The 20,643-nt window shown below is 38.2% G+C and overlaps 1 protein-coding gene across 1 annotated transcript in view; it reads right to left on the bottom strand.

Annotated features, from left to right (window-relative positions):
* The window catches only part of LOC128260871 (acetylcholine receptor subunit alpha-like), a 70,230-nt gene that overhangs the window by 31,868 nt on the left and 17,719 nt on the right, over nucleotides 1–20,643 (bottom strand). Inside the window, exons 2-4 of the mRNA XM_052994172.1 lie at nucleotides 6,572–6,866; nucleotides 5,751–5,931; nucleotides 55–170 (exon numbers count right to left, since the gene is read on the bottom strand). Coding sequence (XP_052850132.1) covers nucleotides 55–170; nucleotides 5,751–5,931; nucleotides 6,572–6,866 — 592 coding nt within the window. The remainder of the gene's footprint in view (nucleotides 1–54; nucleotides 171–5,750; nucleotides 5,932–6,571; nucleotides 6,867–20,643) is intronic.

Here is a 20,643-nt window from a genome sequence, read left to right as displayed (position 1 = left end):
GTGGTAATTGTGGGTGGGGGGTTTCAATTGGGTGGCTGACTGGCTGGCACTTACCGCACTGCAGGAACTTCGAGGATATCCCATTCGACGGACGTGTAGAACTCGGACAGATCCACGCCCACCTCCACGACGTTGGTGCCGTTCAGCTCGTCGATGTGCCGCAGATCCACCTGAAAGTGGATGCAGAGTGGTTAGTTTCCGGCTATTTGTACACTGTCCAAAAATCGGGTTTTTGTTGTAAAAGAAATAAAAGACTTGAAAAATATTTACAAAATATATGACACTGAAACTTTGGGACAATTACGAAATTTTTTTTCTTTTAACCCTTTAAGACATATTTTATTTATTTATTATTTGCATAAATAATTCCTAGCATGACTCATAAATTATTTTGCTAGTTTCAACCTCCAAATAAAATATTTCATTGCTTTCTGTTACTGCTTTCAGGTCTCCCAAGAATTTGTTATAAAGTTTAATTTTAAGGCAAAGTAGTTATGAAAGTTGGCTAAGAAAGTACAAGCTGCAAATTGTATACCACATTTTTGGGATAGAATTTTTTACTTACAAGCAAAGAAAGTTATCCCTTTTATGTTTCTGAAACTGGAAAGTGCAGAATTTTCAATAAAATTTTGATGTAAAGAAGTTATGCACAAAATATTTCACTTCCACTTTTGGGAAATAATGTATCCAGGCAACTCCAAGCTTAATTAAATTTTTTTTGTGTAAAAGAACTAAAAGTTTGGGGATTGTCGAGTTCTCGGCTTGAGTTTTCTCCCAGTTGCCAGTGATTAGACAAATACTGCGTTGCGCTGACAAAGAACATAATTGGACTGCACACTTCGCTTCGCCAGATGGCTCTGTTTCAGCCCCCGTCTGCCCTTATTCCCGATTATCCTAACTATCCTGACTATCCGGGCCAGTCCTCACTCGTCCTGGCCTGCCATTCCGATTTGACTGTCAAAGTCAGTGGCAGCATCCTCGAAACTGGGATCCCGGGGCCAGTCTGCCAGGTGGAGAAATGCAGAAATGGAGAAGTGCTGGCTGCAGCGATATCGAAATGGACAAACATGCGAAGGCCGCACTTCAATTTCAGTGTTCAGTTTTGCTTAGTTCGGCACGAGTGCAGCTGACAGGACATGGACATGGACATGGTCCTGGTTGCAGGAGCTAGGAACGGCGACAGGACACCACCTGGTCCACAGGACCATCGACTTCGTCTTCGCCTCCGCCTTTACCTTTATCTGCCAGCACAGGCGAATGTGATGGGCCGAGGTCGGACAGTCCTGGATAAAGAATTTGACATGCGATTGCAACACTCTATCACACTCGATTCTTGGCTCTCGAATTTCGGCCGGATTTTCACTTGATTCTAAGCATATCTACTGAAAGTTTGGATTTTGATATGTATTTAAGGTATATGTATTTTATGCAAACTTTCAAAAGAACAGATATATTTTGGAACATATCCTTTGAGTTTGGATCAAAATCGGCTGACTATATCCTATAGTATAGCATTTAACTTTTGACTTATACTTTCCAGGGTCCTAAAACCCTTGCAAAAGGTAGGTTAGAACTTAAAGTGTTTGATTTTCCTTTGTAAAGGATAAAAATATTCTTTTATTTTCAAATCTAAGTTAAATCGTTCAAGTGTGCCCACGAACTTTATGAGGAACGAACTCTCAAAGTTTACTGGTTCATTTTCAATTCATGTTCTCTCACGTCGCAAATAAAGCTTTTCCACAACTGCATTATCTAGTTTTTTTTCAGCATGCTCAGCTTTTCTGTGTGCACTTGCTGTTTGAATTTTAGCCCGGAAGTGCATTCATTCCATCAGCAATATTTAATTCCTTCCTTTCTTACACTGAATTTCCTAAAGCATTTTGTCTGCCAATTTACGCCTCAACGATTTTCCATGGAGCCCAATGCGAGGGGTCAAAGGTGAAACGTGAAAGGGAGCGGCTGCAGGTGCCAGTTGACATTCGGGGGGCGGTGGGGGGTGGCATATTTGGAAAAGCGTGAAATTTGAAAAGTGACGTTAATACGATTTCTCGTTTCTATGCTCACTTCTTTTTGCTAAGCTCTGCCCTTCTGGTTAGGTGCACTTGAAAAAATAACTTACACATCACCGAAAACACACATCAAACATTAAGAAAGCCTTTTTTTTTATCTATAATAAAGTTTAAAATAGATTATAATTTTGTATATAAAATGTTCAACGTTAAAAATTGTTAAAAAAAGTTTGTTTTAATAGAATTTAAATGTACATAAAGGGTTTTAAGTATATTTTGAAATCTTGACCGATGTTTTGCTTTATTATGTTAAGTAAATACGATGATAAAGTCTTTATTTTGAAGTTACAAATTTTTGAAGTTACTTTCGAAAGAAACAATTTATTTTACAATTTAATGCCCTCCTTTTTGACGACATTATTGTAAGAATGTGTATGCGGGCGTATCCTGTGCAAAATCAAGTGTGAAAATTGAGCCTATGAACATGCCCTTGCCTTTTGTTCGCCCCGTGCAGACTCCACAATTTCTGCCGCCCTTTTCCCCGATCTGCCCCGCATTTGCCAACTTTCCCCCCCCCGAAGTTTGGCTCATTGACACGAAATTAGGAAATCGACGCTGGCTGAACATGAATGAAAAACAGGCTGCGAAGATGCAGCTGTGGCGCAAGTTGGCCAAGTTGGGCAAAGGGAACTCAACCAGACAGGATGTGGCTTCCCCAGGACTTCGCCAGGTGCAATGGAATCCTGGCTGCTGGAATTGCCGATGCGAAAATTGTTATTTTAAGTGGTTGCGGAAATTTCACTACAAGAAAGTGATGATTTAATGAAATATTTCCGCTGTCGAGCAGAGTGATGCCACTGGCAGGCAGGCGACGAGCAACTGAAAACTGAGAACGAAGGCTACTCCCTCGGAGACTACATTAATAATTTACTGCGACTATGTAGGATATTGCTTTTTTTGCGGTTGATTTATGCGTAAAGTTGAGCAAAATATGCTACATTTTACACCAACAAATATAATCACACTTAAATAAAATGTAACGATTTTGTTAGCATCAATATAAATGTGTTTCCCCAATGATGGCTTCTTAAAATAGTTTTGAAAAATGTTCAAAAATAAATTAATGCCGACAAAAATATTTGTTTTATTTTTAAGTCTTGAAGGAAACTAAAACGTACATGCTTGTAAACCCAACCTATTCTACCTATTAAGCATTTCGCTTTAATCTTTTAAGGGGTTTATATAAGTTATCATAATTTCACTTCCATTACGGATTTCTCTCGGTGTAGGCAGAACTCACACCTGTGCATTTAAGACAATGCTGGCCCGCATCACCTTTCATTTTCCCGCCTCTCAATTTGTGTCGTGTGAAATGCTTGCTAGCGCCTTGCCTTTTTAATAGTAAATGAGCATTTAGCTTTTTAACAAATTAGTCAACTGTCTGAGTGTGTGTGTGTGTGTCGGTGTGCATATGTGTTGGCCTACAATTTTGCTAATTGTCTCGACGTTTTAACAAAGGCAGCATGTCAAATTAAAGGGAAATAAATTTACTTTATCTGCGCTGCTAATTGAGTGATTGACACAAATTAGACATATTTAATTAGATAATTGTGTGTGAGTCATTAAATTTTCGATATTTGGTGGGTGTGAAGATAAATACATTAATCTCACAAAGCTTAAGACGCCTAACTGATTAAAGCAGTATTTAACTCGATCTGAAAATGTACTATTTTGCAAAATAAATAAGTTATAATGGATTTAATTTTAATTTACTGAATTAAAATTAAATCTTGAAATGCTGTAAGAAACCTGTCAAAGACTTTAACCCATTATTGGTTTCGTTCCGCTATCGGAATCAGCACATTTTTTTTCAACTCAAGCGCGACCTGGTCGGCGATTTTATGGCCTGGCTAATGCAGCTTAGTAGATGCATGTGGTTAACCCGTATCTGCCCTTTTTTCCGCCTGAATGGAGGGTTAAGAGGAATGGGAAGCTGGCTTAGATCTACACCTAATGCCGGTTCATTATTAGCTGGCAAGGAACCAACCGCAGGACGAAGCCACAGAGCACCCATCGTTCGTTACAATACCTGCACTTAAAGAAAATGTATGTAAATATGCAACAAGCTTGATTGAACTTCAAAAGAAAGAAATTTCCTCTTAAAGGAAACATTTTTTAATAAGTCTAATGAATCTGCTTACATCAAAAAAAAAAAAATATTTGCAATAACTTTATTTGAATGTGTGAGTGGAAATAAGATTTTAATAAAATCAGATAGTCATTCTCTATATAGTATGTGAATGTTTGAGGACAGTCAGGACTTAATGCGTTCGTTAAATTAGTTTTTAAGATAGATTTATTATTTTTACGTGTGTATGTCTTCCTGGGGTTGCATTTCGGTGTGATGCAGGGAATTTTACGAGGTTACGCGCCCATCCGACCGCTAGTCGTCGACATTTGTCGTTCAGGTGTCAGGCTGCCTTGGTTTCCTGAGTCCTGTGCCCCGAATTCCGGGGTCCTTGGTCCTCGGTCCTCGACTCACTGGCCAAAACCACTGGAGACGTTTTTATGAAGCTTCCCTGTGGTCGACTCTCTGTCTGTCTGTCTGTCTGTCTGTCTGTGTGGCCGACTGTCTGACTGGCTGTCCCTGTGTCTGTTCCAAACCCATTTGCCTGCCGACTCTCCTTCTTCCTTGTTGCCCTGTGTTTTGTGGCCATAAAACGTGAGAAATTCCATGCCAGTATTCCAAAAAGGAATTATGACCGTATTTCGGTTTATGACCACTAAACCGGGCTCAGAGACACCCAAACGGAGCGCCAGGTGAGCAATTTGTAAATGTGTAAATGAGATAGTCACCGGGGAGTGCGGAGAGTGGGAAATGGGCAATGGAAATGGGACAGAGGCTCTGAGATAAGGAGTTTTGGCCCACTGGCACATCCTTTAATGGCAACATATCTGCCTGATATATAGTTCGTCCTGCTTCGACTCGAACACTGGCCACAGATTTATAAACCAATTAGCCAAAGGCCAGACGGCCGAGAAACTTTCATTTGTGTGGTTTAAATTGGATAACGTGTGTGTGGGCGAGGGGCAATAAGTTTTCAAGTTGCCGCCAGCCAAATTTGCGGTCCACATAAAAGGGGCATCAAAGATTTGTTTCCAAATGCGAAATTGAAATCTTGTTTTGCCGCCAAATCCCATTGTTTGCTGGTCTTTGAGAGATAGAAATGGAATGGGCTCACGTAAGACATCAAATTGCTCAGCTATATATGTTTGCAAATGAGGTACATTGAAATTGTCTAATCTATGATTTACTTTTAGGAAACTTAGTTTTATTTAAAGGTTTAAAATTTTGTGTAAGGGTATGGAACAATATATTTTGAATCCTGCAGTCCGTTGGATTTATTCTTAAAGAAAATGTTGATTTCTCAATGTGTAATTTTATACAAGTTTATTAGTGATTACTAAACCCTAGACTGATTTTTTAACTGTTGTCCTAAAGTAAAAAATTACATAAACGGTAATGGTACCGTAATACAAAGTATATATAACTCTTTTTTAATCACATATACAAATTATAAAAATTTATAATTTCTATTCTATTATGTGTTTTTGAATCCCTGGACTAAAAAAAATTACGATATATATATATATATATAGTACACATTTTACCGTATTTTTTTGTTTTTGTTTTTACTTGTTTTTGGTCTTGACGATGTATAAACCATATTTGGGACCCACCTGAAAGCCGTCGTAGGTCCAGCTGCCGAACTTCATGACGCAGGTCTGCTCGTCGAAGGGGAAGTACTCCACGTCGATCTCGCAGGAGCTCTTGTAAATGGCTGGCGGTCGCCACTCGACACGTCCTGTGTAATTGAGCGTGGCCTTCGTGGCCAGCGTCACCTCGAAGTTGCCGTCGGCGCTGAAAAAATCGGGATGTATATCAGTTATATTGTAAAGTATAAACAAAATAATCACATATGATGTACTCGGGTAAAACAAAGCCTTTTAGAGCATAATAATAACCCTGAAGTGTATTTAAACTTAATTTGTAGCATAAAAACAATTAACCATCGAAGTTCTAGCTTTATTTTCATGCAGTTAGTATACATTTAAAATCTCTTTATACACTTTACAATATAAAGTAATCACATATATATTGTACTCGGATAAAAAACGAAATTTTCTGGCATATTTATTACCCCTTACTTTTTATTAATAAAACAAATGAATATCGCAATTGTAAACTTTTTTCCTCACAGGGTAGATAATTTAGTTTTGACTTCCTAGTTTTTAATAATAATAATAATACTGATTCTTTAAATTTCAAATAAATTTGCCTTGATGAATTGTTACAATATAATTGGTATATTTAATTTTACTTTAATAAAGGACTTTAAATGATATAAAACTGAATTACCAAATTGTGGATGTCACATGAAAATGCACTCAAAATATATACATACAATTGTAGATCATTGAATCAAACAAAACCTTTTTTAACAAAATAAAATTACAAAATCCATGGTAAATTTAGCTGCTTTAATACGCTCGAAACTCACTTGTTATAGAGGACGATGTCCGGACGCCAGATGTGATCGGAGGGAACGTGGAGCATCTCGACGCCGCCGTACTCCTTGGGCTCCCACTTGAGCTTGTAGTCGTACCAGGACTGCTCCACCCACAGGTTGGTGGTCATGATCTGGTTCTTCAGGTTGACATCGATCAGTTGCGATAGCTTCAGCTTGATGCGCACGGTAAGGGCATCTGTCACATTGACCACCGGGCGGACCAGTTTGTTGTAGTTGCTCAGCAAATCGTCGTACAATCGCTTCGCATCCGGATTCGCTGTGCTGCCTGCGGGATGGAATAATACGGATACGGGTCTCAAACAATGGATAAACGGTGCCAAAGTGGGTCATCGAATGTGGGCGATGGGGATGTGAGTGTGGCGGGTGGGGGTCTGAAAACTTTCTCGATTGAAGCTCAAATCGCTCGGGGCTGTTCGGTGTGGTCAAGTTTATTAAACGCTCTCGATTGCAACACTTTATTTGTGTACTTTGTGTACACTTGTGCCAGATACACCAGCAAATTTTGATTTTATATTCGTAGTATGTTTAAAGTGTGTGAAAAATTTACAAAGCGGACTGACAGCGCCAGCAGTTAGGCTTCTATGTATAACCAACATGTCGGATGAGTAATATTTTTACTTGTTTGTTATTTACCAAAGGAATTAAATTAAATTTTTTTATAATTTTACTGTTTAGTACTTCTATGCATAGCCAGTATATCGGATAAGTAATATATATATTTATGTTGCTATATCTTCTACGATAAATCGTTTTTTCGGAGGAGTTACTTATTTAATCATTGCTAATAGCATTTATAGGATTTTATTTCTACCATTTATTAAATATTACTGTTTAATAAAATATTTGGCAAACTTAAAAATACGATGCATTGTGGACCAAAAAAAGCTAGAAGTAAGCGTACTTTGTTCGCAAAATTCTTAGCCACATTTGAGTGCAGTCACAAGTATTAACTTTCCCGAGTCCCAATAAAAAAACCGACTCAAATTGACCGAGATCAGTCCCAGCCACTCTCTGTCATTCAAAGCGTATTTAAGTGGAGTCCTGCAACTAAATTGATTATGGAGGGAATGGGGATCCGGCTTCATCCTGGACACGTCTGTGGCGTAAATGTGCGAATATTGCAGGTCCCCTTAATGATGCAGGAAATGAGTTAATGCGCCGTCAATGCCAGCGACACCAGCAACATCAACACCAGCAACAGCAACATCAGCAGAAACAGCAGCAACAACCAGCAAACGGGCAAAGGGCTGCCAGGACAACAGGACCAAGGCCAAAGGGCTGGGGGGAGGGAGGATGGGGTTATGGGGTGAAAGGACTCGCCGAACGAGCATTCAGCCAGGCGGGTGGCCAATGGCTCAGTCAAGCGTTCGCATCCATTGTTGCTGCTTCTCCGCTCTGCTCCGCTCCACTAAGTCCTGCCACAGCACTTTAAAAAAATAATAGTAAGTCAGCTGACAATATTTACAAAATCAATTATTTATTTTAATGTTATTAAATTTAACTTCATTCAAGCTAGCAAGCTAAGTTTGGTTTTTAATGTCATAATATAAATAACAACTTTCCAGAGAACAAGTATTAATTTAAAGTATTTTCTTTATAATATTATCACTTCTAATCTTATTACCAAAAGGCAAGTTTATTTTTCCGTGCATATCGATATTTAGGTATATTTTTTGAACAATTTTACATTTTGTTCTGTTTATCACCAACATGTTTTTTTATTAAAAAAAATGATCACGACTGTCAAATGGTAAGAACAATAAATTCAAAAAAAAAATCTTTGCCCTTACTTAAAAGTTTTAAAATATGAATCAAAATTATTAAAAAAGAAAAAAAACACCTCTTAGTGAGATAAGAAAAGTCGTGAAGATCGCAACATATTAACATACAAAATTTCAAATATCAAATTTTGTGACCAAAAATGTTAAAACAACTGGCTTATTATATTTAAAATTTAAAATTTAAAATATTTCCATTCGAGTCGCTTAAAACTTTTAAGCATATATGAAAATCAAATAGTTTTTCTAACGAATTTGGGATAAATTAATAAAATTAATTTTTTAAATTGTAAATTTGTTTAAATTCAAAAGTAAGAAAAAAAGCTATCTAAATTGTGAAGCCAATGCGTCCGACGCCTTAGAGAAAAAGAATTTAACTTTAAGCGTCAGGATACTAAATATATATATATAATTTATAATTATAAAATGGTTCTAGTCTCATGGTCCTCATGGAATTCTCGCAGTGTATATTGACATGCAAAGCAAAGCCAGTAGCATCAGAAGCAGAGCCTGATTGGCATCCTCGCCTGGGGGCGACAGCCATCCGCCCGCGGGGTTGGCTTAGCCTGGCTCGGATCGGCACCAGTCTGCATCTGATTCGGATTGAAAGGGAGCCGGAGGCGATGGCGATGGCAATGGCAATGGGAATGGGAATGGTGGGGAGCGGGGAGCGGGAAGAGGGGTTTAGTGACTGAGGACTGAGGGCAGCTGTAAAATGTCGCCAATGTTATTATGCGAGGCTTGCGCTAATCAGCTTATCATTACTATGTAATATGGGACATAAAAATGCCTGTCGCTGGGTTCTAAGCGCATTAAAATAGTTGCCGGGCACCGGATTGGAATGGAGATGTAGTCCAAAGTCGCAGACAAAGCGAAAATAAATCAATTAAAAGATTTCCCATCCACATTATCCCCTCAGCATGATGTGCTTACCCATATTCTTCGTTTCGTTTCGTTTCGGTTCTGTTCTGTTTTTATTTCGGGGCCAGCAAAGCCAAGATCCCGGCCGGAAAGCTAATTAGCAGAGCGACCCAGTCGGATTGGCCCAACAATTGGCGGTGCGGGGGCGTGGCATGCTATCGGCATATATCATTAATTTAATGTCCCGCACATTAATTGACTTTGTCGAAGGAGGGAGACACGTTGGGCAGCACAATGACCGTAATGTGAGCATATATAATGTTGTATGTCTCCCGGGAGTTGTGTAATCGGGGAATCGGGGTATCGGGGTATCAGGGAATCGGGGAATCGAACAATGTTAATGGCACTGGCTAATCCCGAATGGTTATGCTGCCAGGGGGCCATCATTGCGGCCAATTTTAGGGTTTAGGTGCAACTAATTTCGGTCAGTTGACAACAAACAAATAAATATACATTATCAATTTAATCTGTGATGCCTTAATTGAACAACAGCTAATATGTGGAATTCATAATTCACGATTTAACTAGAGGCATCTTTGCCTGATACTCAACAAAATGCATTAATATAACTTTATTATATTTAAGGTTTTTGAAATTTCCACTGCAGGCAGACAACAGTTTTTACTTAATTAAACTTTACTTTTAAATGCTGTGATATAAGTTTGCCTTCAGATTTATGTAATTGAGCTTTGCACAAATTAAATTAAATGTTGAGTACTTGGTCTTAAGAAGAAGGTAGGATAACAAATCTAATTTATTGAAAGTAGTAAACAAAAGTGGGCACAACAGTGCGGACTACCCCAACCCTTTTGTAACATGCTAAACTAGCATTGACCTACTCCACTTTTGGACCGCCCAACCCCAGTGACATTACCATCTGGTGTACTCACTTTTGGCCACATCTTGCGGCTGGCCTAAACATCTTAAACGAGCCTTGAGGCCGTTAGAAGGCGTCGAGTAATTTGAGCAGCACATGGCTGCTGAATTCTGGATGGTGGATGCTGAATTCCAGATACACGCAAAAAAAAATTACCTTTAATTTTAGAATCTCGCCAGAATGTATTTAATTTTACAAATATTTAAATTGTTAATTTTTTGATTGCTTTGAAATTAAATTCATTAGGAAAAAATTGTAACTTTCTAAAAATTGTGACTAAACTTAAAATTAAATATATTACTTAAAGACAATTTAAGTATTGTTAGATTTAAATTTATGTAAGAGTAAATTTTTTCACAAGTGTTCACTCGCTTATTCATATGGCCAAGGTGTGAGACTTTTATGCGACACTGTGTGGGTGTGCGAGTGCGGCTGTGTGTGTGGCACACTCGTACATATAGATTGTGGCTCGCGTGGGAAACGTTAAGTTAAACGGACCTTTGCGGCGACCGCTTTTGTGGGGCTCGACTTGGGCCTGTCATACGCGACGTATGCTTTATATTGCCCAAACGTGTGTGTGTGCGTCGGCCGTTTGCAAGTGTGAGTGTTAATCGACTGCCGGTGTGTGTGTGTGTGTGACAATCACATTAAGGTAGCCAAAAAAGCACATTTTATGATTGCTTTGCGTGTTTTCCCCCCACTAAACCCCGCACTTGTAAATGTGTTTATTGTCAAAAGCACACACATAAACAAGTGTTCATGGTTATGTATACACTGCGTAAAAAAGTTTAGTCCTTATGCAATTAGTTTCAAAAGGCATACAAAATGCATGTATTTATTTAATTTCATTTCATTTTGATCTTGCCTCTTTGTACGTACTCTGTAGACTTCTTTAGCTGTTTATATTATTTATTTATTGAAGTAAAACTAAAACTGCTCATTGTCAATATTTCATACGTATTTTGTCTATCCTAATATTTATCTAAATAATTTCCCATTGCGCAGCATTGTGTAATGCGTTTGTTTTGTATTTTGCCAGCCGTGTCTTGTTCGTAAAAATATAAAATCAAAGGTTCTTGGTCTTTTGACTTTTCGCTCTGCAGCTAATTTATAAGGCCAAGTGCAATTAAAATGAATTTCGAATGGGTAGACTTAATTTGAAATACTATGTGCAGTTCGGTCTCGAATTCAAATCGGAGTCCCTTTACTGGCCTGGACTTCTAATTAAAGCACAGTGATTTTAGCTGCTGACCAAATGCAATTCTCCTGTATTATCTGTATGTTCCTGTATTTGCCCTCTTTGTTTTCGCATTTCCATCCCTTTTCAGAACGTTTTTCTGACTCCAAAACAATTATTTCTGGTTTGTTCTGTTCCATGGTGTTGTTTTAGGGTAACACTAGCCCACACACCCATTTGGGGTTTTCCAAATGTGCCATGAGCTCCTGATTAGTTTACTCCCGACACTTTTCCTCCTGCCATTCCTGCGGCGACAACATTAATGAATAAGAGAGCACACGGACAGTGCGTTACGCATCTGTAAGTCGGCTGCAAGCAAATTCCCGGATGCGTTGGACAACAAACTGAGAACTGTTGCAAATTTGTTGTAATTTACTGTCATCAAAACACACTAAAACAAAACGTTATAAGTCTTTGGTAATAAAAATATATTTATTTAACTTATTTTAATGGCTTTATCGAAATGCTAAATGTTGAAATGTATTTTGAATGCTTTAGTCTAATATACTGTACCCTATATCCTTTCTAATATAATGACAAAATCTTCCCTTCACAGACTTGATCATTAATCATTGACATTTACTAAATACACAAGGCTAAAAAATAAATACATTTTTTAATCTTGCATGCTAGCTAAGACAACAGAATACTAAATTGTATTAGATTCAATTAAAGGTTGTATATTAAAAAAAGGGTGACTAAAGCTTATCACGACAAAGCATTTTCAGAATTTTCTTCTAGCTTCAATTTAAGAAAAAAAAAAATGTTCCAGTGGGCATTTCCTTTCGCTGTGCATTCATTCACAATAATTGCGTGTAAATTTGCAGCGCTCAACCAAACCCAACTTCAACAAAGAATAAGCGAATAACCGAAGCAGCATTTTCATGATAATTTCAGCTCTTTCTTGGGTTATTGAAGCCGCCCTGCTTTTCCGCCTTTCCGCCCGCGCTTTTCCCTTTACCCCCCGGCCTTTGGCTTCGTCCTTGTCTGCCAATGCCAAACGTTTTGTTGTTTAGTTCCATTGGAATTTATGGCGTTGTTTACACAAAAATTGCATTCGCCTTTTGCAGTTGAGTAAGCAAAAAAAAAAGGGGAGCGAAAAAAGGCGAGGCGAAGTTGGAAAAAGAACTGGAGGAAAAGCGGAAAAACAGGTGAGTGTGGTGGTGGTGGGCGGTAGGTTGTAGTAGTGCAGCTGCTTGAGCTGCGGAGTTCTGTGGAATATATAAATATTTTTGAGTGAAATTATCCCCGGCATTTCGAGCAAAGTTTCCCCTTGACACTTGCCACTTGCGTATTCCCCTTCGGTATCAGCATTTTGATCAATCCCATGCCACGCCCACTGGCAGCGGCTAATTAGAGGCATCGGTTAAGTCAGATAATTAGAGAGAGCTAGGACTTAGGGAACGAAGCCAACGCTGCGTATACGTAATGCCGCCATTCACTGCGCTTGTCAGTTGGCTGTTAGAGGGTATTTTAAATATTAATGCATTTTAAATGCATGAGATAGACATCAAAGCATATTTTCTACAAAATAAATTGTATTTAATGCCTGAAGTTATATTGCTTCTGCCTTTTCGTTTTGATTTCCCGCTGTGCAATTGATAAACTGAGTTGATCGGATTTTTTGGATGGATGGATTTGTAGTGTGCAGTGAAATAAAAAAGAGAGCAGTCCACGTTTTGCTGCAACTGCAACTGCAGTCGAGGGCCAACGGGTCGAATGAATAATAAACCACTGCCAGCGAAAAGAGGAGGGCAACAGAGGGTTAAGGGCCGCAGCCAAACAATGTGAATGGGCAATGTGGGAATTTCGAATGTGGGTGACAAACTGGCCGCGTTTTGTTAACCCGCAATCGGCATCGCAATCGCAAGTGGTGCCCCCTTTCCACCTTTTTGGCCAGAGGCGTATGCAGGTGCAAAGGCAGGTGGCACGCACGTCGGGTCACACAAATACACACATTCCACCAAAAAAAAAAAAAAAAAAAAAAAAACTGGAAAAGAAACCAACAAATTGCAGATGAAAATACGCAGGAAAAACGGTAAAAAGCTGAGCAGACAGCCGACTGTGTAAATATAATATGAATATTTTTGTTAGTCGCCCCTCGTTTTTTCCTCCCTCTTTTCGTTTGCCTTTCGGGGGCGAACAAGTGACCCAGGAAGATGCCACAGCATAAAAACAGCTAAAAAAAATCCAACTTAAAATGCTGACCATGCCACATGTGTGTGCTTTTTTCATATTCCAGAAGACTCCTCCGCCTTGCTTTGGCAAGCAGATAAAGCTAAGGAAGAATAAATGGATATATATTTAAAGCCGACCAGAGTGTTTAATTAAAATGTTTGTCATAATTGGAATTTTACCTATTACGTTTTGAGATGCCACGGAAAATCTAAAAGTTTCTGTATAAAATTAAAAATTTGTAGGAAGAAATATAAGTTACATTTATATTATACAATAAGTCTTTCTAAAATTTAAGATAAAACCTATATAGAAAACCTAAATTCCTTTAAAATATAACAAATACAAGCTACATTTACAATAAATCTTCAAAAAACACAAGCCCAATCATATTATGTTTAGGTAAGGAATTCTTAATTATTATTTGTTGAAAATTGAAGCGTGTGATACAATTATTGATTTTTCAGTGGACATCGCTGGGGTCTGCTCTTACCGGAAAGTGTTACCAATTAATTTTCCGATGGCGTTACCCACTTTTTTCAACGAGCCACTGCAGTCGCCTGCATTCCGTTCGGAATTTGGGGCATCCAGTTTGATATATTCTCGGTGATATGACCAATTACATGGCCATCAAATGCAAACGAATGCAATCATTCACTAACTGACACCCTGTGCCAGTTGCCCCACATTTTCCCACATTTTTCCACATTTCCCCAACTTTCTCCGCCATTTTCCCGAGCTTTTCCTCCGCCAGTCGTCGTCATATCCATGCTGGCCCTGTCAGAGGCGTAAACGCTGCGTCCGAAGCTTAAATGGCAATATTTTTGCCAAGTGTCAGGCGATGGCCATCATCTGGATACCAACTTCCATCACACCACCCCCTTCCGAAATTCCGAATTTCATTCGTTTTGTAGGTGCTGCAACCTGATGAATTGAGCGTAGAGCACGTGCATGATCCCCATCATCATTTTTTATGGCCATGCGTCAAAAAACGAACAGGAATTACCAGAAGGCACCCTAACCTTAATACCATCTGGCTGCCAATGTGTCAAAACGAATCGGGAGTTTCTACAGGATAGTCAAAAAAAAAAACAAAAAAAAAGAAACAAAAATAAACAAAAAAAAAACCAAAAAAAAAATAAAATAAAAATGCCAAATATACCAGGAGCCAAGGAGCCGCGGGGCTAGATCGGATTTCAGTGTAAGCAACTGGGAAAAGCGGCGGAAAAGCGGAAAACGGAAGTAGGAAATGTCGCCGACACGCACACTCGAAGGGGAAACGGGAAATGGGAGTAAAGGGGACATAGCTAACGCATTTCTAACGAGCAAAGCCAGCAAAAGTGCTTTTAATATTCAACAACACAAATGGCATATGCTCTTTAACAAGTCCTAATACGTTTGAAAGCCTCAAACTAACTTAAAATTGTAGGTTTTTAAAGGTTGGCTAGGTAATCTAAAATCTATTATTTAGCAGAGAGCTTGATTTTTTGATTAATTAATTTAAAGAAATATTTTCAGCTGTATTAATAGATCTTTTGCTTCATATTTCAGTTATTTAAAAATGTTTTATGAAAAGTTCTAGAGAGTTACGTAGACCAAATTAATTATAATTATGTTCTTTAGAGTGCATTCAAGTTGGATTTTATAAAAATTTAAAACCCTTTTTTTAAAGCACGTATTAAAAACAATTTTTAAAAACTTCATAAACTAGTACTTGTTCATTTGATTTAATTGTATATAATATAAAGTGAAAGGATTTGGACAGTAGGCTAGGGTATACACAAACAAAATCCGCTAGACGTTGGCCTTATTGGAATTGTGGGAGTCGGCCACGCCCTTTCCCCTATGTGCCTGTGTGTGTGTGAGTGTTTTTGTGAGTTTGGCATCATTGACACGCGAAAAGCATGAAACATTTTCAGCATTTATGTGCCAACCTAACCTTTGACCTGCCTCCACTTTCCTTTCCTTTTTTCCTTGCCATTTCTGGCTTACTTAGCTGGAAGGCAAACGAAAGCTGATTTCTTGGGCACAATGGAATGCCAAAGCAGGCAGCCGCAGAGAACAATGCGAAGGACCTTAAATGAGGTCTTAAACAAATGTTTGGAGAATGACATTATTCATTAAGATTTAATGAGTTCTAGGAGCAAATAAAAGCCTTGAAGATTTCGATAACAATAAAAATGTATTTAGTTTTGCAAGCATTGAAAGCTTGCAGAATTGGCTAAGTTAATAATGTCTAAATATCTAAAATATTTATGCATTTTCTTTTTCTGGTAAGAAACTAATTAAGGCGTAATAATATTAGCAAAACTTTAGCTTCACTTGTACTAAGCTCTGCTAATATTTTTAAGGTTTCTTTTTAATAAGATCTCATTTACCCCAAGTTTCTCGCTTACTTGCCCCACCCTTTGTGATATAATAATCCGATTGCATCCACTTCAACGCAGAAAGACACTTGGAGATCGTGGAGCGGGGAGCATGTGTTATGTCAAAAGTTTAACAGAGCTCAAATGGGTTCATTGCGGAATACAAGTGCAAACATACATATATTCTGATGCACAGGGTCATTAAATATTTAGGTAAAGAATGTTCTACTGTAGCATAGTAATAGATAAATACAAAGATACACATACAAAAGGAAAATGAATGTTTTGTAAATAGTATTTGTTGCCACTTATTTAAATTTCAGAACAATTCAATTTAAAAACAATCGTGGACTTTTTTACCTGATGATAGTGCATATATATATATATTTATATATATAATATATATATATATATATATATATATTTTTTTTTTTTTTAATCTTGTAAAAAATATATAAAGATACATATTCAAGTTATCGTTTTGGTGGAAGGGCTTTGCATCCATTTTTATTTACCCGTTCGTTTCTTGCCTGCCCTTTGAGAAAATAATCAAAAGTTGTGTGGCAACTGCTTGGTAAATTGATATAAAATTGTCTCTTCCGCGGTGACATACATTGCGCTGATCCCATCTGCACAAAGTGCATGTGAGTTAGTGTGCGACGAGTGTATTGCCAAGCAAATGGCAACGTAATCAAGTCGCCTTGCTTTCGCTGACAAGATAAAACACACAAACGCACCAGGGCAGACCCGAAACGAAAACGGAAACGGAAGTGCAGCCATTGACAGCGGCAGCGGCAGCGACAGCAGTAAAAAGATGGCGATGGCGATGATGATGACGTGCGTGTGTGTGTGTGTATGCTATACATCTAATATCGCTTAATGTTGAATAAAAGCTTTGCGTTGGAGACCGCTTTCCTCCGGCTTTTCCCCCCGCCGATTCTCCGCTTTACTCATCCACCGCACATATATATGCGACTACATGTCAATGTCAACACAGCAAAGCGGGAAATAAGCGGGGGAAAATCTCCCTCAAAGAGCGGAGTTTCCGAGGGTGGCAGATTGGCAACGCTCGATTGGCAATAAATTGAAATACGCGACCATAAAATCACTTAATTGCGAATTCGTGTCTCTCCATCCCTGTCCCTCTCCCTCAGACGCTGGCTTCCCCTTGCCGTCTTTTTTTCTCTCTATCTCTCTCTCTCTCTCTCTCAAATAGGAAGCGGCAAAATCACGTGCCCCACATTCGAGGCGTCACTGGGGCACCGAAAGAAATATTCATTAATTTGTACAGGGGATAAATAGCTTAAGCAGAAACTTAAGAAATTTATTAAATACATCATTTTTATATCCAAAAGGTGATCCACAATTGAAAGATTGAATACTAACTTTTTCATGCAGCTAATGACCCAATCTAACAATCCCTATCACTCTTTGACAAACTTTTTTTTTTTGCGAAAATGGCCCTGATATAAAAATGTCTAGTTTTAAATGCCAATCGATTAGGAATCTTATTTCGGGCTCAACAAAGCATGTCATTCATTCATTAATTTTATTGTTACGTCCAAAATACTAATAGTTTTGGACGAAATATAGGAATTGGGATTTTTGTTAAAAAATACAAGTTTTTGATAGTGTTTTTGTTGTAACTTGTGCAAAATAAGACGCACAGATAAAAGAATGACTGTTCTGTGCAGCTAATGACCCAATCTAACAACCCCTATCACTCATTTACAAACTTTGTTTAGAGCTAAATTTCGCATATTTTATAAGGGGTAACATCACCTTTTTTTGCGAAAATGGGCCAAAAATAAAAATGTCCAGGCTTAAATGTCATTCGATTAGGAATCTTATTACGAGTTTAATAAGGTTCATCATTCTGTTGAAGGGCCATTACTTTCAATGTTATGGCGCAAATACTGAAATTGATTTCGAAAAATCGTGACATCTTGGTGGACTTTTGGCAAAAAGAATATATTTTAGAATTGAAAAAGGTGATGTGGGAGTGTTTTTTTCCCTGTGCATTTAAGGATGTAATTGCATTGAGCCAGTTACCGCCAATGGCGAACGCATCCAGCTTGTCACTCAGCGACTTTTCTGGTGGCGAAAAGGGGGTCTTGGGGGTCATTTACTGGGGGCGCTCACTTTCACTGCCATCCGCGCCGCCAGTTACTTGATGATTATGGCAAATTGATTTGTTTGTCGCGCACTTTGTGGCTTTTAAATGACGCACCGCACACACGTACTCGCGGCAGCCAGAAAACAACCGGAAGACAAATGAGCAATTGGCGGTTAACATACGATGGCGAAAGGACGAGGGGATCCTTGGGCTGAGACTGCGATTGGTTATCTGTCAATGCTCAAAACTCAATGACAGGCAAACTCAACGACAGAGCCGACTGGAATGGGCATTGATGGGGGCAGAGCTATAAATATGCAGAGCGGCAAAGCTATAAAGCTGACGTAGGTACAAAAAAATCCTGTGTGTGAAGCATTAATTCAATTTATTTTAGCTAAAAGCCACTGCAAAGAATTCAATCTAAATGTTTTTATTTTTTTTTTTACTTTTTAATTGCTTTAAATTGAAACTAAATGGCTTTGTATCCCAACAAAATATGTTTGTATAAATATATAGATGTAAAGATGTTGTCTTTTTAGCTCCAAAAATGTTTACTTTTTCAATTCTAAATTCTGAAAAAATAACCAGGCTCACGTTTTAGCAAGGTTACAAAAATGATCAGTGCAGCAACCAAAATTAATTTTCTCTATAAAAGACCCTTTTATTATTTAGTTTTTAACATTGCCAAAAATAAATTTAAATTGTTTGCCAAAATGTTGTTGTTTTCAATTTTGAATAACGTATGTGAATTAAAATAATGAAGTGACATGTAATGTTTAACAAAGAACCACATTGACTCAAAACTAAAGATTATAAAGTGTTAACTATGTTTGACAGTTTAATTAAAAGTGAACCAACTGATTATTTTCATAGTTTTTATTGTATCTTCATCTGTATACGTTTTTAATGTTCCGTATTTGTTTTTGTAATTAAAAATCACCACCACTGAAGGGAAGCTATAACCCATACGACACATATAATCCCCAACGTAAACAAAGGCTAACTGGTGCAGCACTCCGCAAATGTTCCAACGGTTGACAGTTTCTGCTGACATTGGAAAAGTACAAGATGGAAAAAAAAAAGAAATGCGGAAAATGTAGTAATAACACACAGACTCTGGGGAAATGGGGGTGTACGAGTTTGAAAGCCGTAAAATGCAATGCGTCACAGGGCTGAAGATTGAACTGCAGGATACACAAGTTCGTATACAGAGACAGAAAAGGATACAGATACAAGTACAGGGACAGGGACAGGGACAGAAAAGGATTGAGATACAAATACAGGGACAGAAAAAGATACAGATACAGATACAATTACAAATACAGAGACAGAAAAAGATACATGTACAGATACAAATGCATTTACTGATACAGACACAAATACATCTAAAGAGCATACGAGCACTCAAGTGCAGCTGGTAAAAATTTGCACAAAACTCGCAAATGTATGGGGGTGCTGTACAAATTTCGCGCTTTGATAAACAAATACAAATGGTGGAAGGTAAGGTCCGTAACCGGTCGCAGAAACCGACAATCCACTAACATGCACCCCTCTTTACTACTTAGCGCCGCCCCTGGACCCCCACCCCACATCTCCCCTCGCGTATTAAGCGTATGCAAAACCATCAACGTCATGACCCAATCCTTATCTTCTTGCCTTCCCCCAATCTCTGGCTAAAGTGCAGGGAGAGAAACGGAACGAGTTGGTACGAGTATCAGGAGTAAAGTATTTGAGTATCTGGGAAAAACATATGCACTGAGAATAAAGTTCTAAAGTGCTTTTAAGTAGCTATGCTGTAAGCTGTGTTTTCGATATACTGACATGGATTATTTAATATTTTATTATGTGAAATTTACTAAAACATATATAACAAATCTTAAAAAATTATAGTTTCTAGATCATTTTTTATTTATGGTCATTTTTATCCTATTTACTAACTACCGACTTACTATATTAATAACAAATATTTTAAAAATCCCAGAGCAGCATAAGTTTGAAATAATGAGTGATTAATAAGTAAGTACAAAACATTCACAGTGTAAGAAATTTTTTAAGTGAGTTTTCATTTAATGTGTTTTTTTTTTTATATTAGTTGAAAAGTTGATGGTGAACTGTTCAAAGTTGTTCACTTGTTTTTAAAACCTTGCCAGGACTAGACTTTTCCTCGTTATACCTTTATGGTAGTTGCATTACTTTTTTCGCAGTGCGCTGACTGGCTTACTGGTAACTGGCAAATGGTTACTGGCAACTGGTTACTGCCACAGTCGCTTGGTTTACTGGGCACGCAGCGAACGACAAATGTAACTGTCACTTTATGCGCAGCCATTCATGTGTGGAAGTGGTAGAGGGTTTGGGAATGCAAGTGGGAATGGGAATGCGGTTGAGATGCAAATTGTATCCGGATGTCACAACTTCTTGGGCCACACACACTTACATCTCACATCGGGAAGACATTTTTATTGCGTTATTCATATTTCATTTGCACCGGACCGACGAGCTGAAGGAGCACAAGTCCTTGGATGTGTCTGGTTCCTAAGTGCAGCGCTTAGTGGCTAATAAATTCACCGCATAC

The sequence above is a fragment of the Drosophila gunungcola genome (assembly GCF_025200985.1).
Source record: "Drosophila gunungcola strain Sukarami chromosome X unlocalized genomic scaffold, Dgunungcola_SK_2 000043F, whole genome shotgun sequence".
Lineage (NCBI taxonomy): Eukaryota > Metazoa > Arthropoda > Insecta > Diptera > Drosophilidae > Drosophila > Drosophila gunungcola.
This window is presented reverse-complemented; position numbering and strand designations above follow the sequence as displayed.